Source organism: Larus michahellis, chromosome 1 (assembly GCF_964199755.1).
Source record: "Larus michahellis chromosome 1, bLarMic1.1, whole genome shotgun sequence".
NCBI lineage: Eukaryota > Metazoa > Chordata > Aves > Charadriiformes > Laridae > Larus > Larus michahellis.
The window spans coordinates 13,919,311-13,933,944 of record NC_133896.1 but is presented as its reverse complement, the minus strand read 5'-3'; the positions used below and the strand labels follow the sequence as shown (position 1 = coordinate 13,933,944).

General features: G+C 38.4%; 1 protein-coding gene across 1 annotated transcript in view; it reads left to right on the top strand.

Moving 5' to 3' along the window:
* The window catches only part of PTPN12 (protein tyrosine phosphatase non-receptor type 12), a 76,889-nt gene that overhangs the window by 40,288 nt on the left and 21,967 nt on the right, over nucleotides 1–14,634 (top strand). Inside the window, exons 6-11 of the mRNA XM_074560250.1 lie at nucleotides 154–225; nucleotides 2,205–2,264; nucleotides 3,247–3,389; nucleotides 4,873–4,939; nucleotides 5,563–5,640; nucleotides 5,740–5,838. Coding sequence (XP_074416351.1) covers nucleotides 154–225; nucleotides 2,205–2,264; nucleotides 3,247–3,389; nucleotides 4,873–4,939; nucleotides 5,563–5,640; nucleotides 5,740–5,838 — 519 coding nt within the window. The remainder of the gene's footprint in view (nucleotides 1–153; nucleotides 226–2,204; nucleotides 2,265–3,246; nucleotides 3,390–4,872; nucleotides 4,940–5,562; nucleotides 5,641–5,739; nucleotides 5,839–14,634) is intronic.

The following is a 14,634-nucleotide window of genomic DNA, read 5'->3' as shown; positions in this document are numbered from 1 at the left end:
CCAGCAACGCACCAGTAGGCAGGTGTTAAGGAAAAGCACCTAGTAAGAGAGAGTATAAGGCATTCAAGATTATCATTTTTTCTGCTCTGCTTCTATTAATCATCATGTTTTGGTACCACACATGAATTAAATTAGGATTCTTTGCTTTAACAGAAAAAATGTGAACGTTACTGGCCTCTGTATGGAGAAGCAGCTGTAACTTTTGGACCATTTCGTGTTTCTTGTGTAAGTATAAAGCTTTATAATTAATTTTGAAGGATTTAGTGCTTTTGTAACTTAAAATAACTGTTCAACAAACAGTTTGTATTACAAATGCTTTTTTAATTGTTTGGTACCAAATTTTACACAAAGACTCTCAAAGGAATGCAGTGGAAAACAATGTGTGTATCTAAAAAAAAAAAAATAAATCATGGAGGATTCAAAAAACCACACAGCTTAAAGTAGGGAGCCTGTGTCCCTTGGTCTTGTATCTTTTTATGTATCAGTTCTTTAGCTTTACATTGTGAAGTTTTGAATATCTGTACAACACTCAAGACATCAAATAATATCCATGCAGTTGTTTCTCAGTTATGACTTGTGCATTCTGGATGTGCGTAAGAAATGAAAGTAACACTGGAAAAGGTTATTTTTCTTAAGTTACATAAAGTTAATTAGCATAAATAGAGAAAATGGAAACTAAAGTATTTTTTTAACTTGTTTCGATAGTAACAGATATAGGTTTATTTGAAAATACTTCCTTAGCTTCTATTGTTGCTTTTGAAATCAAAACACAAATGCATAGCAGATCACCATGAGGTCTGAATCTTTTCCTGGAGAATTCCCAGGGGGTAATGTCAAGTGAGCTCTGATTCCAGAAGGATGGAGGAAACCTCAACATTTCCATTGCATGTTTTGTCAATGTTATCAGGAGTTCTGGTCTCTAAGCATAACTACTAGAGCCTCTTCCACTTTTGATACTTGCTCATAAATGATAACGTAAGGATTTCTGGCAGAGTAATAGGCAGGAAGAGGGACTGTGAATACCTCCTATGCCAAGCACAGCAGGGAATTGAAAGTAATCATTCTTTTGGCAGCTGCCATCTCAGCATCACACAAGAGTATACCCCAGTGGGTTTTTGCAATCATCCTTCCTCGGTAGAGAAAGCTGGATAGTAAAAGAAGTCATGGTGCAATGACCATTTCACAAAAGGGGGCCGCTTACGTGGCAGAAATTGACTTCATGAATCGTGAGGTTTTCAGGGTATGGGTGAGGACACAGTGTGTGGGAGCGTAGCCACCAAAACCAATATGCTCAGCATTCCTTAGGTGTGGGATGGTGTCTGGTTGCGTTTGTACACACCTGTTTATGCATCTTTATTGCTTCCTGCTTTAAACACATTTGTGGCCTGTTTGTCCAACTTCTAGCTCTTAGAGTTGTGGTCACATCATCAAGCCTTCGCTTCTAGATGATGCCAAGGGCCATCCAGCCTATCACATTGTGTTCAATGACAGCCTAATTATTTAAGGGAAGAGAATCAAAAATAGACCGTGTGTAGAAAGATCCTTCTCCTTGTACTTGTTGTCAGCTTCTAGGCATGGACTAGCAGGACTTCCTAAATTGGGTGTGGCCCCTGCATTATCAATATCTTACAGTACAGTGGATAATGAATTTGACCATTTTTTTTTGTTTGGGTTTTGTTTTTTGTCACTTATTCTTTCTGATATTCACATTGTGTTGTTGGAAGAAAACACTTCCTTGTGTCTTTATTTTTAATGTTGCCACCTGGTAGTTGAATCAGGTTCTATTATGTTCCATTAGTTACTATTAGGATATGAATGAAACCTGGCATGAAAGTATTGAGTATAACTGTCATCGGTATAAATGATCTTACTGGGAACTTTTTCCATGGAAGTTCATGATCGGCACTAACCGTTCACTTATTCTAAAATGGTGAAATTGATCCATTCCAAGTTGATCTCAAAACTGTATTTTTTCTTTTCCTTAACTCAAAATTACGCGTATTTCAACGGGAATTGCTGCTATTTTCTAGCTGAAGTTCTTTAAGGTATTCAGAAAGAGCTAGTATGCCAGTTTAGGAAGCTATTCTTAATCCTACTTTGAAACACCTGAGTTTAAAGTTTGGGTTTTCAGTTACATCCTGTATCCTGCGTATTGATATTTTTTTCATTTTTTTTCCAATGCATTACTGTTTTCTCATGTTTAGGAAGCTGAGCAAGCAAGAACAGATTACTTCATTAGAACATTATTACTTGAATTTCAAAATGTAAGTATATGATCGCTTCTGGTCTCAACTTCAGTGGTGGTTCAAAGGTCTCTAAAATGATACAATGGAGGAAACTCAGGAAAAAAAATCATCAGTTTTTTAGGTGCAGACTCTGTATGTATGTAAATCATCAAGTTTAGAAGTGATGTTAAAAGCTTAGTATGTAAGAAAAGAGCAGTGGAACTCTATACTTGTCTTTTATTTATGTTCTTGGTTAGCCAAAGTTGTGTGATGGTCTTCAATAGCATGCGTTAACAACTAGAAAGCTTCCGTCACCCTAGGGAATTTCACTGTTTACCCCAACTAGAAATACTATGACAAACTGAATCAAACTCGTCAAAATAAACTGTTTCCTCTAGTTAGCTTCTTTTTGGGTAAAGTATGTGTACTTGTTAGAATTTGCCCTATACTTTCATTTATTGTCAAGAGGGTTTTACAATGTTAGAAGATATTTGTGATGCTCATTCATATGCTTGTATTGCCAAATAGAAGTAAAGCAAGAATGATGATAACAATGTACTGATTTATTTTTTTCCCCAAAGTTTCTCACTCTAGTCTTATACTTTGAAAGGGAGAAAAAACACCACCACCACCAAAACCCCTCCGTTTTTTTCCAATGTAAGTTACTGGAGTACAATTGGAAAAAGAACCTTTCATGATGGTCTTTCCATTTCTCTCTCCCTTTCAAAGTCTAAGACTGTAAGGACAGAGAATCTTTTAACACAGTGCAATGTTGTGGGTCCTTTAACTGATAGAGAGGGGCTTCTGTGAACTGTCCCATAGTTCGTTCTTCTGTGTGTTAGCAGCGCTCAAAATACTACCTTAGAATTTCCCTTTTGTTTTTTAAGTGGTATAAGCTGTAGAGGTTTTTTTATTGCAGTAAATGGCTTTGCTTGTCTACCCTTAATCATGCAAAAAGTGTATTATTTCATACAAACTCCTAAAATATGTATTATCATTAACACCTTTCTCTCTCCCTTAGGAGACTCGTAGTGTCTATCAATTTCATTACGTTAACTGGCCTGACCATGATGTCCCTTCGTCTTTTGATTCTATTCTGGATATGATCAGCTTGATGAGAGAATACCAGGAGCATGAAGATGTACCGATTTGTATACACTGCAGGTATCAAATATATTTATTTTTTTAAGTTTATGTACTTTTTTTGAAGTCTAGACTTTTGGTAAGAGATGCACTAGATTGATTCTAAATCACAGGTTTATTTTTTTAGTATTCTAAAAAGGAGTATTTCCTCATGTCAGAACTCTGCTCAAAATCATACAGTCTTCATTGTCTTAAAAGTCATGCCACAGTGAAATTTTGCTTCTATTTCTGTTGAATATAGAATATCAATCAGAAAAGAATTAGTCTTTGAAAGAGAAACTGTTACGTGGTTCTTAAGACATTTAAATCCTCATTAGGATAAAACAGACTTTGAGGATCATAGCAAATCAGATATGGGAGTGAAGGCTCCATTCTCAATAGGAGAGACTACAGGTCAAAGGGAGAGATAGCAGGTGCCATCGCTACCTAACAACTTTTCTGTCTGTCTCCTAATATGAGAAAAAAGATCTCTAATGAGCAGGCTGTAGTTTCCGGTTGGTAAGTCTTCGTTTCTGAGCAGCAGTTTCATCTCTTATCTGAAATTTTGCTAACAGAAGGACTGTTGAAACTGAACTGCCATAAAAATGGTTTGGTGAATTGACAGTTTCTGATAATTTCTCTGGGAAGTTCTTGCCTATGATATTTGATACTTTTTAAAGCAACAGAAGTTGATGTATTACATGTCAGAAAAACAAATTCAGATTCATAAGCCAGGAAATGTTAAATTGTTGCAGGCTTATTAACTTTCTAGAGCTTGGTTATTCTCTGAAAGTGTCTATATAGAAATCTCCTGTCTTCAGCTGCATCCTTTTTTTAACTTGTCACTCTAAGTGATTGAGGTCTAAAACAGTAAGAAACTTAGCACTGAAATCCATTTCCCTTTGTTCTGTTTCTCTGGCGTGTCAATATGGTTGCGAAGGTTGGTTCTTTACAACAGTATAATTGTAATGTAATAAATATGCATACATTATAACTCTTTATCTGTAAAATAGAGAAATTCATACTATTAGGAAGAATAAACGTGATAGTTCACTGCTATTTTTTATAACTTTCAGTTTTAAGTGGTTTTTTTTTTTTTTAGATAAAAAGCAGCAAATAGATAGGCTACTAAATCGGAAAAATGTAGGAAGTCTTTAAACATGTTCTATTCTGCCATTTAACGTATCTATCATTAAACTTGGACAAAATCCCTACTGTTGAAGCAGTGGTAACCAGAATAGTGTGACAAAAGAGGCAATAAAAATGTCAACATTAAAGCATCTTTCATGATTACAATTCCAATTGGCTGTGAAAAACTTGCATTAAAAACTTCAATACTCCATTTTGCACTGCTTTTTTTTTATTATTTTTAAGACACTATAGTATCAGGTTAAGCGAGCTTAAAATGTGAGTTGAGGGATTTTAATACATTTTTTTTCATGTTGACTCTGGAAATATAATGCTTCTAGTGTGTTTTTAACAAATTAAAATGACTTCTAACATACCTAACTGTTTATGTTCATAGTGCAGGGTGTGGAAGAACAGGAGCCATCTGTGCCATAGATTACACATGGAATTTGCTTAAAGCTGGGGTAAGGAATCTTAAAGGAAGAACTCTTGTGGCATTCCATCATTTTGTAACAGTGATTGATTGAGCTCCCAAATGTTCTAAAATATTGAAATTTTTAAGATGTTCCATAACTCTTGACAAGTTGGATGTTTAGTTTCACTGCATTCATGCTTTAGTATGAACTTACTTTCTTTTCACAGCGTTTTATCTAAAAAAGACACTGTAAATTCTAAATACTTTTAAAATATTTTTCAATATAAAGTGATTTTAAATTCAGCTTTTTCAGTGTCTCTGCTTCATCTTGCAGCTTCTAAAGCCTGATGTTTCAAATATACAGGGATAACTTCATTCTGGGGTTTTTAGGTTGTGAAGCATCATTAATGTTGCAGTGTCATATTAATGCTTTCACTGGATGTCTCGTTTTCAAAATACTTGAAATGCTTTCATCTGGTCTAAATCAAATGTTTAAAACCAGTTCTGGGGAGGAATTGCTTTTTAAAAGAAAATTTGAATAGCCGTAATGTGGAGAGGCCAGTTTGGTTTTACCTACAAAAGTTAAACATACTTTTGGATGTCTAACAACTTTTGTATCGCTGTTCTGACAAACAGTTACGTCAGTGTAATTGACTTCCTTCTATATTTCAGAAAATACCTGAAGAATTCAATGTATTTAATTTAATACAGGAAATGAGAACACAAAGGCATTCTGCAGTGCAGACAAAGGTATAGTTTGTTTTAAAATGAATCTTTATCATATGATAATATACCATCATTCTTTGTAAAGATCTCATGCACTAATTTTTATCTGGTAACCTACTATAGGAGCAGTATGAACTTGTCCATCGAGCCATAGCACAACTGTTTGAAAAGCAACTGCAAAAATACGAGAGTTGTGCAGACTGGAAGATTGCAGATGGAGTGGTATGTGTCTTTCTGGTATGAGTTTCAATCGGTTGTAGCTGTTAGCTTCTGATCAAGGTTTTCCAGTAAAGTCTAGTTTTTTAAAGTTCGTTGTTCAATGGTGTTAAGGCACACACAGAACTTGTTTGAACTATAAGTGGTTTTTGCTGAGTAGGGGTTGTTAGGCTGTACTCAACTTAACGCTGAGGACTTGGTTGTAAAAGTTGAGTCGGATAATTAAAGCAATATTTACCATGTGTACCAAATGCAATTGCAATGGGGGAAGCAGTAGAAAGAATTCTACTTTGGATGAAAGGCAGGACTCTAACTCAATATTTAAGTTGCAAAATATGCCCTTATCATGGTGAGGTGGCAGTAGTTAACAGCTGATCTCTTGCTTTGATTGGCAGTACCAATTCCGATATATTAGCTGCAAATGAAATTTTGTCTGAGCCTGACCTTGTGCAAATTGCCTGTTACACAGTATGATAAAGAGCACGTTCAAAATAAAACTCTAGCCTTACATATACATATATTTATGTATAAATAATTACATACGTGTGTGTAGATGAATTCTGTCTGATCTGTGTTTAGTTTAAACTCTTGAAAGGGAAGAACTTCACTGAAGTTTTCCTTTCTTCCTTCCCCAACAATGTGGCGTTGGGCCCAGGTTTAAACCAGGAGATCAGCATTGATCTGACTCTCAGCTGAGACTTGGACATAATGTGCTGGTTTGTACTGCCTTGGTTTTGGCCCAACACAGCCTTCATGTAGTTAAGCAGGACTGGCAGTGAATGATCTTAAGTTCTCATATTGTGTTGGACGTGCTGTTTGCACTGGAACAGATTGGTGGAAAGAAAAATAAGTTAAAAATGCCTTTGTCAGGAAGCTTCATAGTCTACCCTTTTAACAAAGGGATAAAAAAACCTTGGACGAATAACACTCTTCATTGGTAATCACGTTATTTGAGGATTCTTCTGTCTTTCTGTCTTTCCACTTTGAATTTCACATTCCCCGGGTTTTTTCCTTTTTTTTTTAATGTTCAGATAAGTTTTCTTGGCTACTACTGGGCACTATGTGAAAAATGGCTTTTTGGACCAATATTATTCTTTCTCTCTCCCACAGTCCAGAGCTGTGTACCACCATTTATCCTTGGACTGTGTTTTATTTATTTGGAAATTTTACCTGTCCCGCCAGTACCTAATTGGTGTAGGCTCTATAGCTCTCTAGAGGGAGTATGAGTAATATCTTCAGGACCCTTTGAAATATCTGGAAGCAATTTTACATTTGCCTTTATTAATAGGCAATCCTTTAATTTTAGGGGTTTAGCTGTTCTGTATTGTGCTTTCTAGGAAGTCTAAAGCGTTTTTCATTCTTGGAAAAGAGGCATATACCCTTCTCTTAAGTCCTAAGAATTTATAACCATTCATGCCATAATTCTGATGTCATTAGTCGTTACGAGAAGTCTGGTGGACTAAACGCAATATGGATAGGGCAGGTTGTTATAACCTTTCCATAGGTGTTATATTTAGCCTAGCTGGTCTGTGAATTTTCATTTTATTTCTGAGGAATGAGCATGATGGAGTTCAGAAAGTGCAAATTTATTAGATTTGTACAGAAGTGGTTCCTAATTACTTGAGTTTTGGTCATAAAATAATAGGCAGATCAGTCTACTGTATCTTCTAGTTATTTCACTTTGATCTGACCTGTGTCTGCACTCTTACATAGAATCAAAAACGTCTCTTATTTACCTGTGTTCCAGAACATTTGAATAAGGAGGTGACGTAGTATGCTGATACTATGTCTGTACAAAGGCAAGTGCTGTCTTTAGAGAATGGCACATGTTATATGTAATAAGTAACTAGATTATGGATAGGTAACGTGCATGGGAGAGAGACAGGGAGAAATACCAACTCTGAATATGCAGTGATGGAGTGTGAATTTTCAGTTTTGCTTGGAAATGACCTTGGTCATTAAGTCAATAAGTCGTAAAGGAAAATGAATTTTAGCAATTATTTGGAAACTCATAAAAGCAGAGAACGTAATGTCATTGTGTAGATACTTTGCAACCTGAATACTGTCTGCAGGTCTAGTCTCTATCGCAAAAGCATGTTCTAGAATTACAGCGACAAGTGGTTTTCCTCAGGGGTTGGGACTGGGACTGGTGCTGGTTAACATCTTTGGTGACATGGACAGTCGGATTAAGTACACCCTCAGCAAGTTTGCCAATGACACCAAGCTGTGTGGCACGGTTGACATGCTGGAGGAAAGGGATGCCATCCAGCCTGGACGGGCTTGAGAGGTGGGCCTGTGCCAACCTCCTGAAGTTCAACAAGGCTAAGTGCAAGGTCTGGCACGTGGGTCGAGGCAATCCTGGGGGTACTGGTGTACAAAAAACTGATCACGAGTCAGCAATGCATGCTTGCAGCCCAGAAAGCCAGCAGCATCCTGGGCCGCATCAAAAGAAGTGTGGCCAACAGGGAGAGGGAGGTGATTCTACACCTCTGCTCCCCTATTGTGAGACCCCGCCTGGGGTACTGCATCCAGCTCTGGAGCCCCCAACATAAGAAGGACTGTTGGAGCGGGTCCAGTGGAGAGCTATGAAGATGATCAGAGGGCTGGAGCACCTCTCCTATGAGGACAGGCTGAGAGTTGGGGTTGTTCAGCCTGGAGAAGAGAAGGCCCCGGGGAGACCTTGTAGCAGCCTTTCAATATCTAAAGGGGCCTACAGGAAAGATGGGGAGGGCCCTTTTGTCAGGGAGTGTAGTGATAGGAGGAGAGGTAACGGTTTTAAACTGAAAGAGGGGAGATTTAGGTTAAATATTAGGAAGAAATTCTTTACTGTGAGGGTGGTGAGGCACTGGAAGAGGTTGCCCAGAGAAGTTGTGGATGCCCCATCCCTGGAAGTGTTCAAGGCCAGGCTGGATGGGGCTTTGAGCAACCTGGTCTAGTGGGAGGTGTCTCTGCCCATGGCAGAGGGGTTGGAACTAGATGATCTTCAAGGTCTCTTCCAACTCTAACCGTTCTTTGAATTCAAGCATTAAAAGTTTGGACAAGAATCAAAGTTGTCAGAAGGCTTCATCTAAACAACAACCAAATTGAGCTGGAAAAGAAATGGCTAAAGTTAGAAATGACATAGGCTAAGTAACAGTGAAAAGCTGATTTCTGTTAACCTTTTCGAAAGGGTATCAGTAAGACCTGACAGACAATATAAAAGGAGATAGGTCTTCATGCAACACGGAGCTGCAGAGGTCCTTGCAGCTGTAGCTTTGAGGTGAATATCTAATCATCTTCTTCCATGAATTCACCCAAACTCTGACCTATGAAATTCCAGAGTTGCAAACCGTTGGAGAGCATCCTAGGGAAGGAACCCTGCATACCTGCTCTCTGCTTATTCTTCCCTGTAAGTTTCCTTTTGGTCACTGCTGGAAACAGGGTGAAATGAATCTTTTAGTCTGACCAGGTGCAGCCTTTCTTCCATTAGGAAATGCTGCTGCTTCATATTGTAGCTTGAATGTTTCTTCAGGAGGGTTGTGGAAAAAAGTCGCATAGGTAAAGAATCCTGTATCTACAAATTTGGTACTTACAAATAAGTTTGCTACTATTCATTTCTTACTTAGGAGATTTGCCTTCAGGGGATTAACTGGTGTAGGCTTGGCTTCTGTTGTGGTTATGTGAGGTAGAAGACTACTTTATGAATCCAGTTAAATATCTACTTGTAGCTTTAACCTAATTCTCAAAACTTCAGGCTTCACTTGAGACAGTGTTTTTGCTGTTCTGAAAAAGCCCCCTTTTTTCCTCCGAGGGTGTTATGTAGTATCTGTTGTATATAGCATCTGGTTTTCCCCAGAAATTTAGGGTTTTTTTTAACTAAGATACATCCCAGAATGTTTGGTTTGTTTGTTTGGTTTTTTTTTTAAAAAAGAAACAAACTCTGATGAAGAAAGTTTTTAAATAAGTTTAAGAAATACAATGTAGCATCCTGAGGTTCCTTCCCAGATCTTACTCTGCCTGCAGATGCTACGGCAACTGTGGAATCACGTACATGTGAAGGGTTTTAATTATGTTCAGTGGAAACAATTCCAAATAAAAGAATGTGCCTACTTTGGGTGTATTACTGTTAGTTATATAGGAGATACTGCTGAACAGAAGAGGACACTTCCTTTCGTCTTTCATTTATTAAATTTTGGTAGTACTCTGAAGCGTTGGAATGCTCTTCAGGGTTGGTTTCATGGTTTTGTTGTCCAGTTGCCTTTCCCATTTCAAGCAGTGTTTGAGATGAATTGAGTTACCTAAGCTTTGTAAGCGGCGTTTGCCAGTAACATCACAGTAAAAAGTTAATCTGATTGGCAACGAGTAGCAGTATTCATAGGGAAGTAGCTTAGACACAAACCTGAACGTGTGTTCCTGCGAACTTGCCAGCTTTGCCCTGATGGAAACAATACTGTAAAAAAGTCAACAAAATACCCATATACAGTCTTTGAAAGTAGACTTACAATAGGGTTAGAATTTCTGTTGGAATTTCACAGAAGGATTCAAGATCATGTAGAAAATGCACATACGATATAGTATAATGTAGTAATTGTAAACTTACCATAGTTATACATACTGTGAATGTATAGAACTATAAATGTGCTTAAAATAATACTAAGTATGTTAATGAAATTATATGAAGGAAAGCTTTCTTCACATACCAGGTAGAGGGCTTTCAACAGTCCAGAGTTCAGGGCAAAGATGAAATTGCTGCTCAAATGCATTTTTTTCTAATGAGAAAAGACTCAGGTGCTAAACTTGATAATCAAAAGGTCTGCATGTAGACAAAGGAAAACTGATTAAAAGTCAAACAAGTTTACTATCTCTTTAAAAATGTTTCTTGTTGAATTTTGTCTCTTGACAGTAACAAGCATGTTAACAGTACTGCAAGTCCTTGTTTTACCCTTATCCACTGATAGAAGCCTGTATTAATAAACACTTTCTCCAAAATATGGCATTGCTTAATACTCTCAAGTATCTCTTGCATTTCTTCCTGTAAAAGTGAAAGAATTCTGTTACCGTGGTTGATTGCACTTTTAGAAGCTGTGGAGGAATCGGCTGCCATAAGAATGTTGATATTCAAAACGTTAGTGGTTTGGAAACTCTAAATGAAAAGACTTTGCTGTTCAAATTCTCTTCACTGTTTTGCAGCTCTAAAAAAATCATATAGGTCTTCAGAAATGTTTATCTTTTTTCCTATGCTTGGAAACTTTTATTTAATCTGAATCACTTGAGTGTATTGTTTCAGTCTGAAGTATTTCGCTTTTTATCTACTGATGCTCTGTGGTTCCCATGCTGCATTATGATAAGGGCAAAAGGAATGCCTCAATTCCTTTTAAGGAAAACCATGAGATTACTTCTGGAAGAGTCTTTGCAGTAAATTTGCTGGTACTTTACCAGTACAGAAAGCTTCTGAATGACATTAAATGTTTCCACTATGAGTTCCAAAAGAAAATTATGCATTGCAGTTCCTGGGCAAAAGGTTCTGAATTGTTGGCAATGCCTGTGAAATACCAGTTTAAACTAAAACTGTGATCCTCTATTTGTTCAAAGTTCGTGACAGCTCTGTGTGGTGATTCAGCCACTGGAGGAAGTAGGTGGGGAAAAAGATCCACCCTTGGGAGATGACAGCACAATGTAGGTCACCTTGGCAAGTTGAATTCAGACACTGCATCTGCCATGAGAATTCCTTGTTCTTCTGCATTGCCACAGGAACATGAGCTACTCCCTATTGTTGTAGACTAGATGTAATCTACACTCCTAAGTATTTGACTTTATGGTCTTTTCATTTGTTAGTGTAGTCTTTCATAGATAGATATACTCAAGTTTCATATATAGATGTAATTTAACAGAATATCTAGAAATTCCTAAAAACGAGCACTTTCACTTGATCTGCGTAGCTGCTCCCCCAAATCAATGAGGACATTGGAACTCTTGAACTCTTCAGCAGTTGATGCATATAGAGGCAAAGGTTGGGGAATTTCTTTCTTTTCTCCTATTCTTTTGTTTACCCACATGTTGTTAATGCTTCTGTTTTTTCATAGTGAGAAGCCTGCCACAATAGGATAGGTATCTTCTGTAAGAAAGCAAGGCACTACACTGAGCACTTACTTGACTGAATTGCACATTTGTTAATTCATTTCTTTAAAAAAATTATTCTATATGGTGGCCCTTGTGAACTACATATGCTGTCCTGGTTTTTTTTAAGCTGATGCTTTTAAAAATTGTATTGTGCCCGGGAGTGCAACATCTGTCTAGAGAAGCAAGAAAGTGTTGACTGATGGCAGTAAGCTGTGATTAGGAGGGCTGGAAGGCTTTTTTCTTAATACTGCCATCTGCTCTTCTCAACGGATGAGGTCATCCCTGTGAGATACCCTACATTGACTTTCACAGTTGAGCTTCCTCTGTTCTACTCCATGCTAGTGTTTATACATGTTTGCCCATTCACTTACTTTGATATATGACAGAAGGGGAAATCTGTGAGTTGGTATCACTCAAAGGTGCTCAAAATACTGGTTGTTCACTATCTCTTGTGACACAGAACTGAGAAGAAGACAGTCTTGCTCTGAGAGTTCAGCAAGCATTACTTCTTCAATTAAAAACAAGAACAGATCCAGTAATAACCGAACACCATTATTTAAAAATGCTGCAGCAGCATAAAGTTTATATGAGCGCTGTTTTCTTTCCTGTGTGGGTTAGTGCATTTGGTTACTGCCTTAAACTTTTATCATTTTTGACCTTTGAAGTCAAAATCCTTCACTTACAGGTGAATGAGTTCTCTAAAAGTAAATGAAGCCTTCACAGAAACATCAGTCTGAGCTAATTAAGCAAAGTAGCGAAGTGCCTCTTTTTTGGTGACAATAATCCCTGTAACAGTCTTGCTCCTGATTTAACGTACTAGAACAGAGTGAACGGATCCTGATTTTAACCTAATGCAGAAGTGAAAGCTTTTGAACACCCACCTGCCTGAAGCCTTCCCTGTGTATGAAGCTGCGGTAACCACTGACTTCTGGGGTTGAATTTAAAAGTACCACTTTGTGTGTGTGGTTTTTGTTCGGTTTTGTGGCCTTCTTAAAATTTTTTAAGGAATTATTTTTGAAAACTCTCTGTGGTTACGTATGTGCCTCAAACATTTGAGTTTATACACATTTTTTGCAAGGTATATCCATACATTTTACTACTAGTAGCAAAAAAGGCAGTGCCTCTTCAGCTACTTCTGCCTGTCTTACACTAAGAAGCTGTTTGTAGTTATCCAAAGAGTTTAAAAAAACTTTGACATATGCTAGTTTCTTTAATGGGCTTTTTCTTGTGCCTGGGAGAAAAGCATATCTTAGTAAACATTCTGTTCACAAACACTTCACTTTACAAACATAGAAGGACAGGGATGCAGCTGCTGGTTTGTTTTCTGGACAAGTTAGTCTACACCACAGCCAACAGGCACACCCTTTCCCTTGCCAGTACCTTTTAGAAAACTGAGCACATAAATAAGAAATCTGTTTCTCAAAACAACTGTCCTGGCAGAACTGAACCGGAATACTTTTCTGTTCTGTTGTAGGATGGAGGAGTCGGTGGTAAGAGGGAGGAACTCCTCCCGTGGAGTCTCGCTCCTTCTAAAACTCTCTGCCTTATGAAACTGGGCTGTGCTATGGCGCTGAAACAAGGCGAACAGCCCACTGTTCTGAGGATGCAGTTGCACTAGTTTCTAACTCTAGTTGAGAGTGTTTAAGGTTAAGGGGGGCATTTTTAGTACAATATCAATGCACTTAGTGCTATCCGTAGTAATGACTACATATAGGAGAGACTCAGAGTTTACTTTGCGCAACTCGGGGAAGCAGGGGGGAATGTGACACAACCATTGAGCAGAAAACTGAATTGCTGCTCTTGGATCCTGTGAGCCTCAGCAGCTTTGGCACCAACTTTCAGAATAGTACTCTGCCTGATGGAGGGCAATAAAATTCATTTTCATGTATGTTAGGGGAAAAATGGTCTGTATGGTCACCCATTACCTGATGTCAAAAAGCTGGAAATTGTTTTTCTGCATACTTGAGAGGAGGTTGGTAGAGGGGTTGGTAATCTTTCATTCCATCATGACTGTAAAAAACAAAAAATCTAGTTGTTTTCTGTTTTTAAATTAGTATGCATGCAGTAGTTCACAGCTAGATTTTAAAAGTTCTTTCAGCCCTTAATGTTTTTCAGGAAGAAAACCTGGGAAGGAAGAATGCCAAACACCAGTATATGTTAGGGGCGGACATGCTGGGAAGCAGCTCTGAGGAGTAGGACCTGGGGGTCCTAGTAGACAGCAAATTATCCATGAGCCAGCAGGGTGCCCTTGTCGCCAAGAAGGCCAATGGCATCCTGGGCTGCATAGGGAAGACTGTGGCCAGCAGGTCGAGGGAGGTCATTCTCCCCCTCTACTCTGCACTGGTGAGGCCACAACTGGAGTACTGTGTCCAGTTTTGGGCTCCCCAGTTCAAGAGGGACAGGGAACTACTGGAGCGAGTCCAGCGAAGGGCAACCAAGATGATTATGGGACTGGAGCATCTCCCTTATGAGGAAAGGCTGAAAGAGCTGGGACTCTTTAGCCTGGAGAAGAGAAGGTTGAGGGGGGACCTGATTAATGTTTACAAGTATCTAAAGGGTGGGTTTAAGGAGGATGGTGCCAGGCTCTTTTCAATGGCTCCCAGCGACAGGACAAGGGGCAATGGGCACAAACTGGAACACAGGAAGTTCCGTTCAAATACACGGAAAAACTTCTTTACGGTGAGGGTGACAGAGCACTGGAAC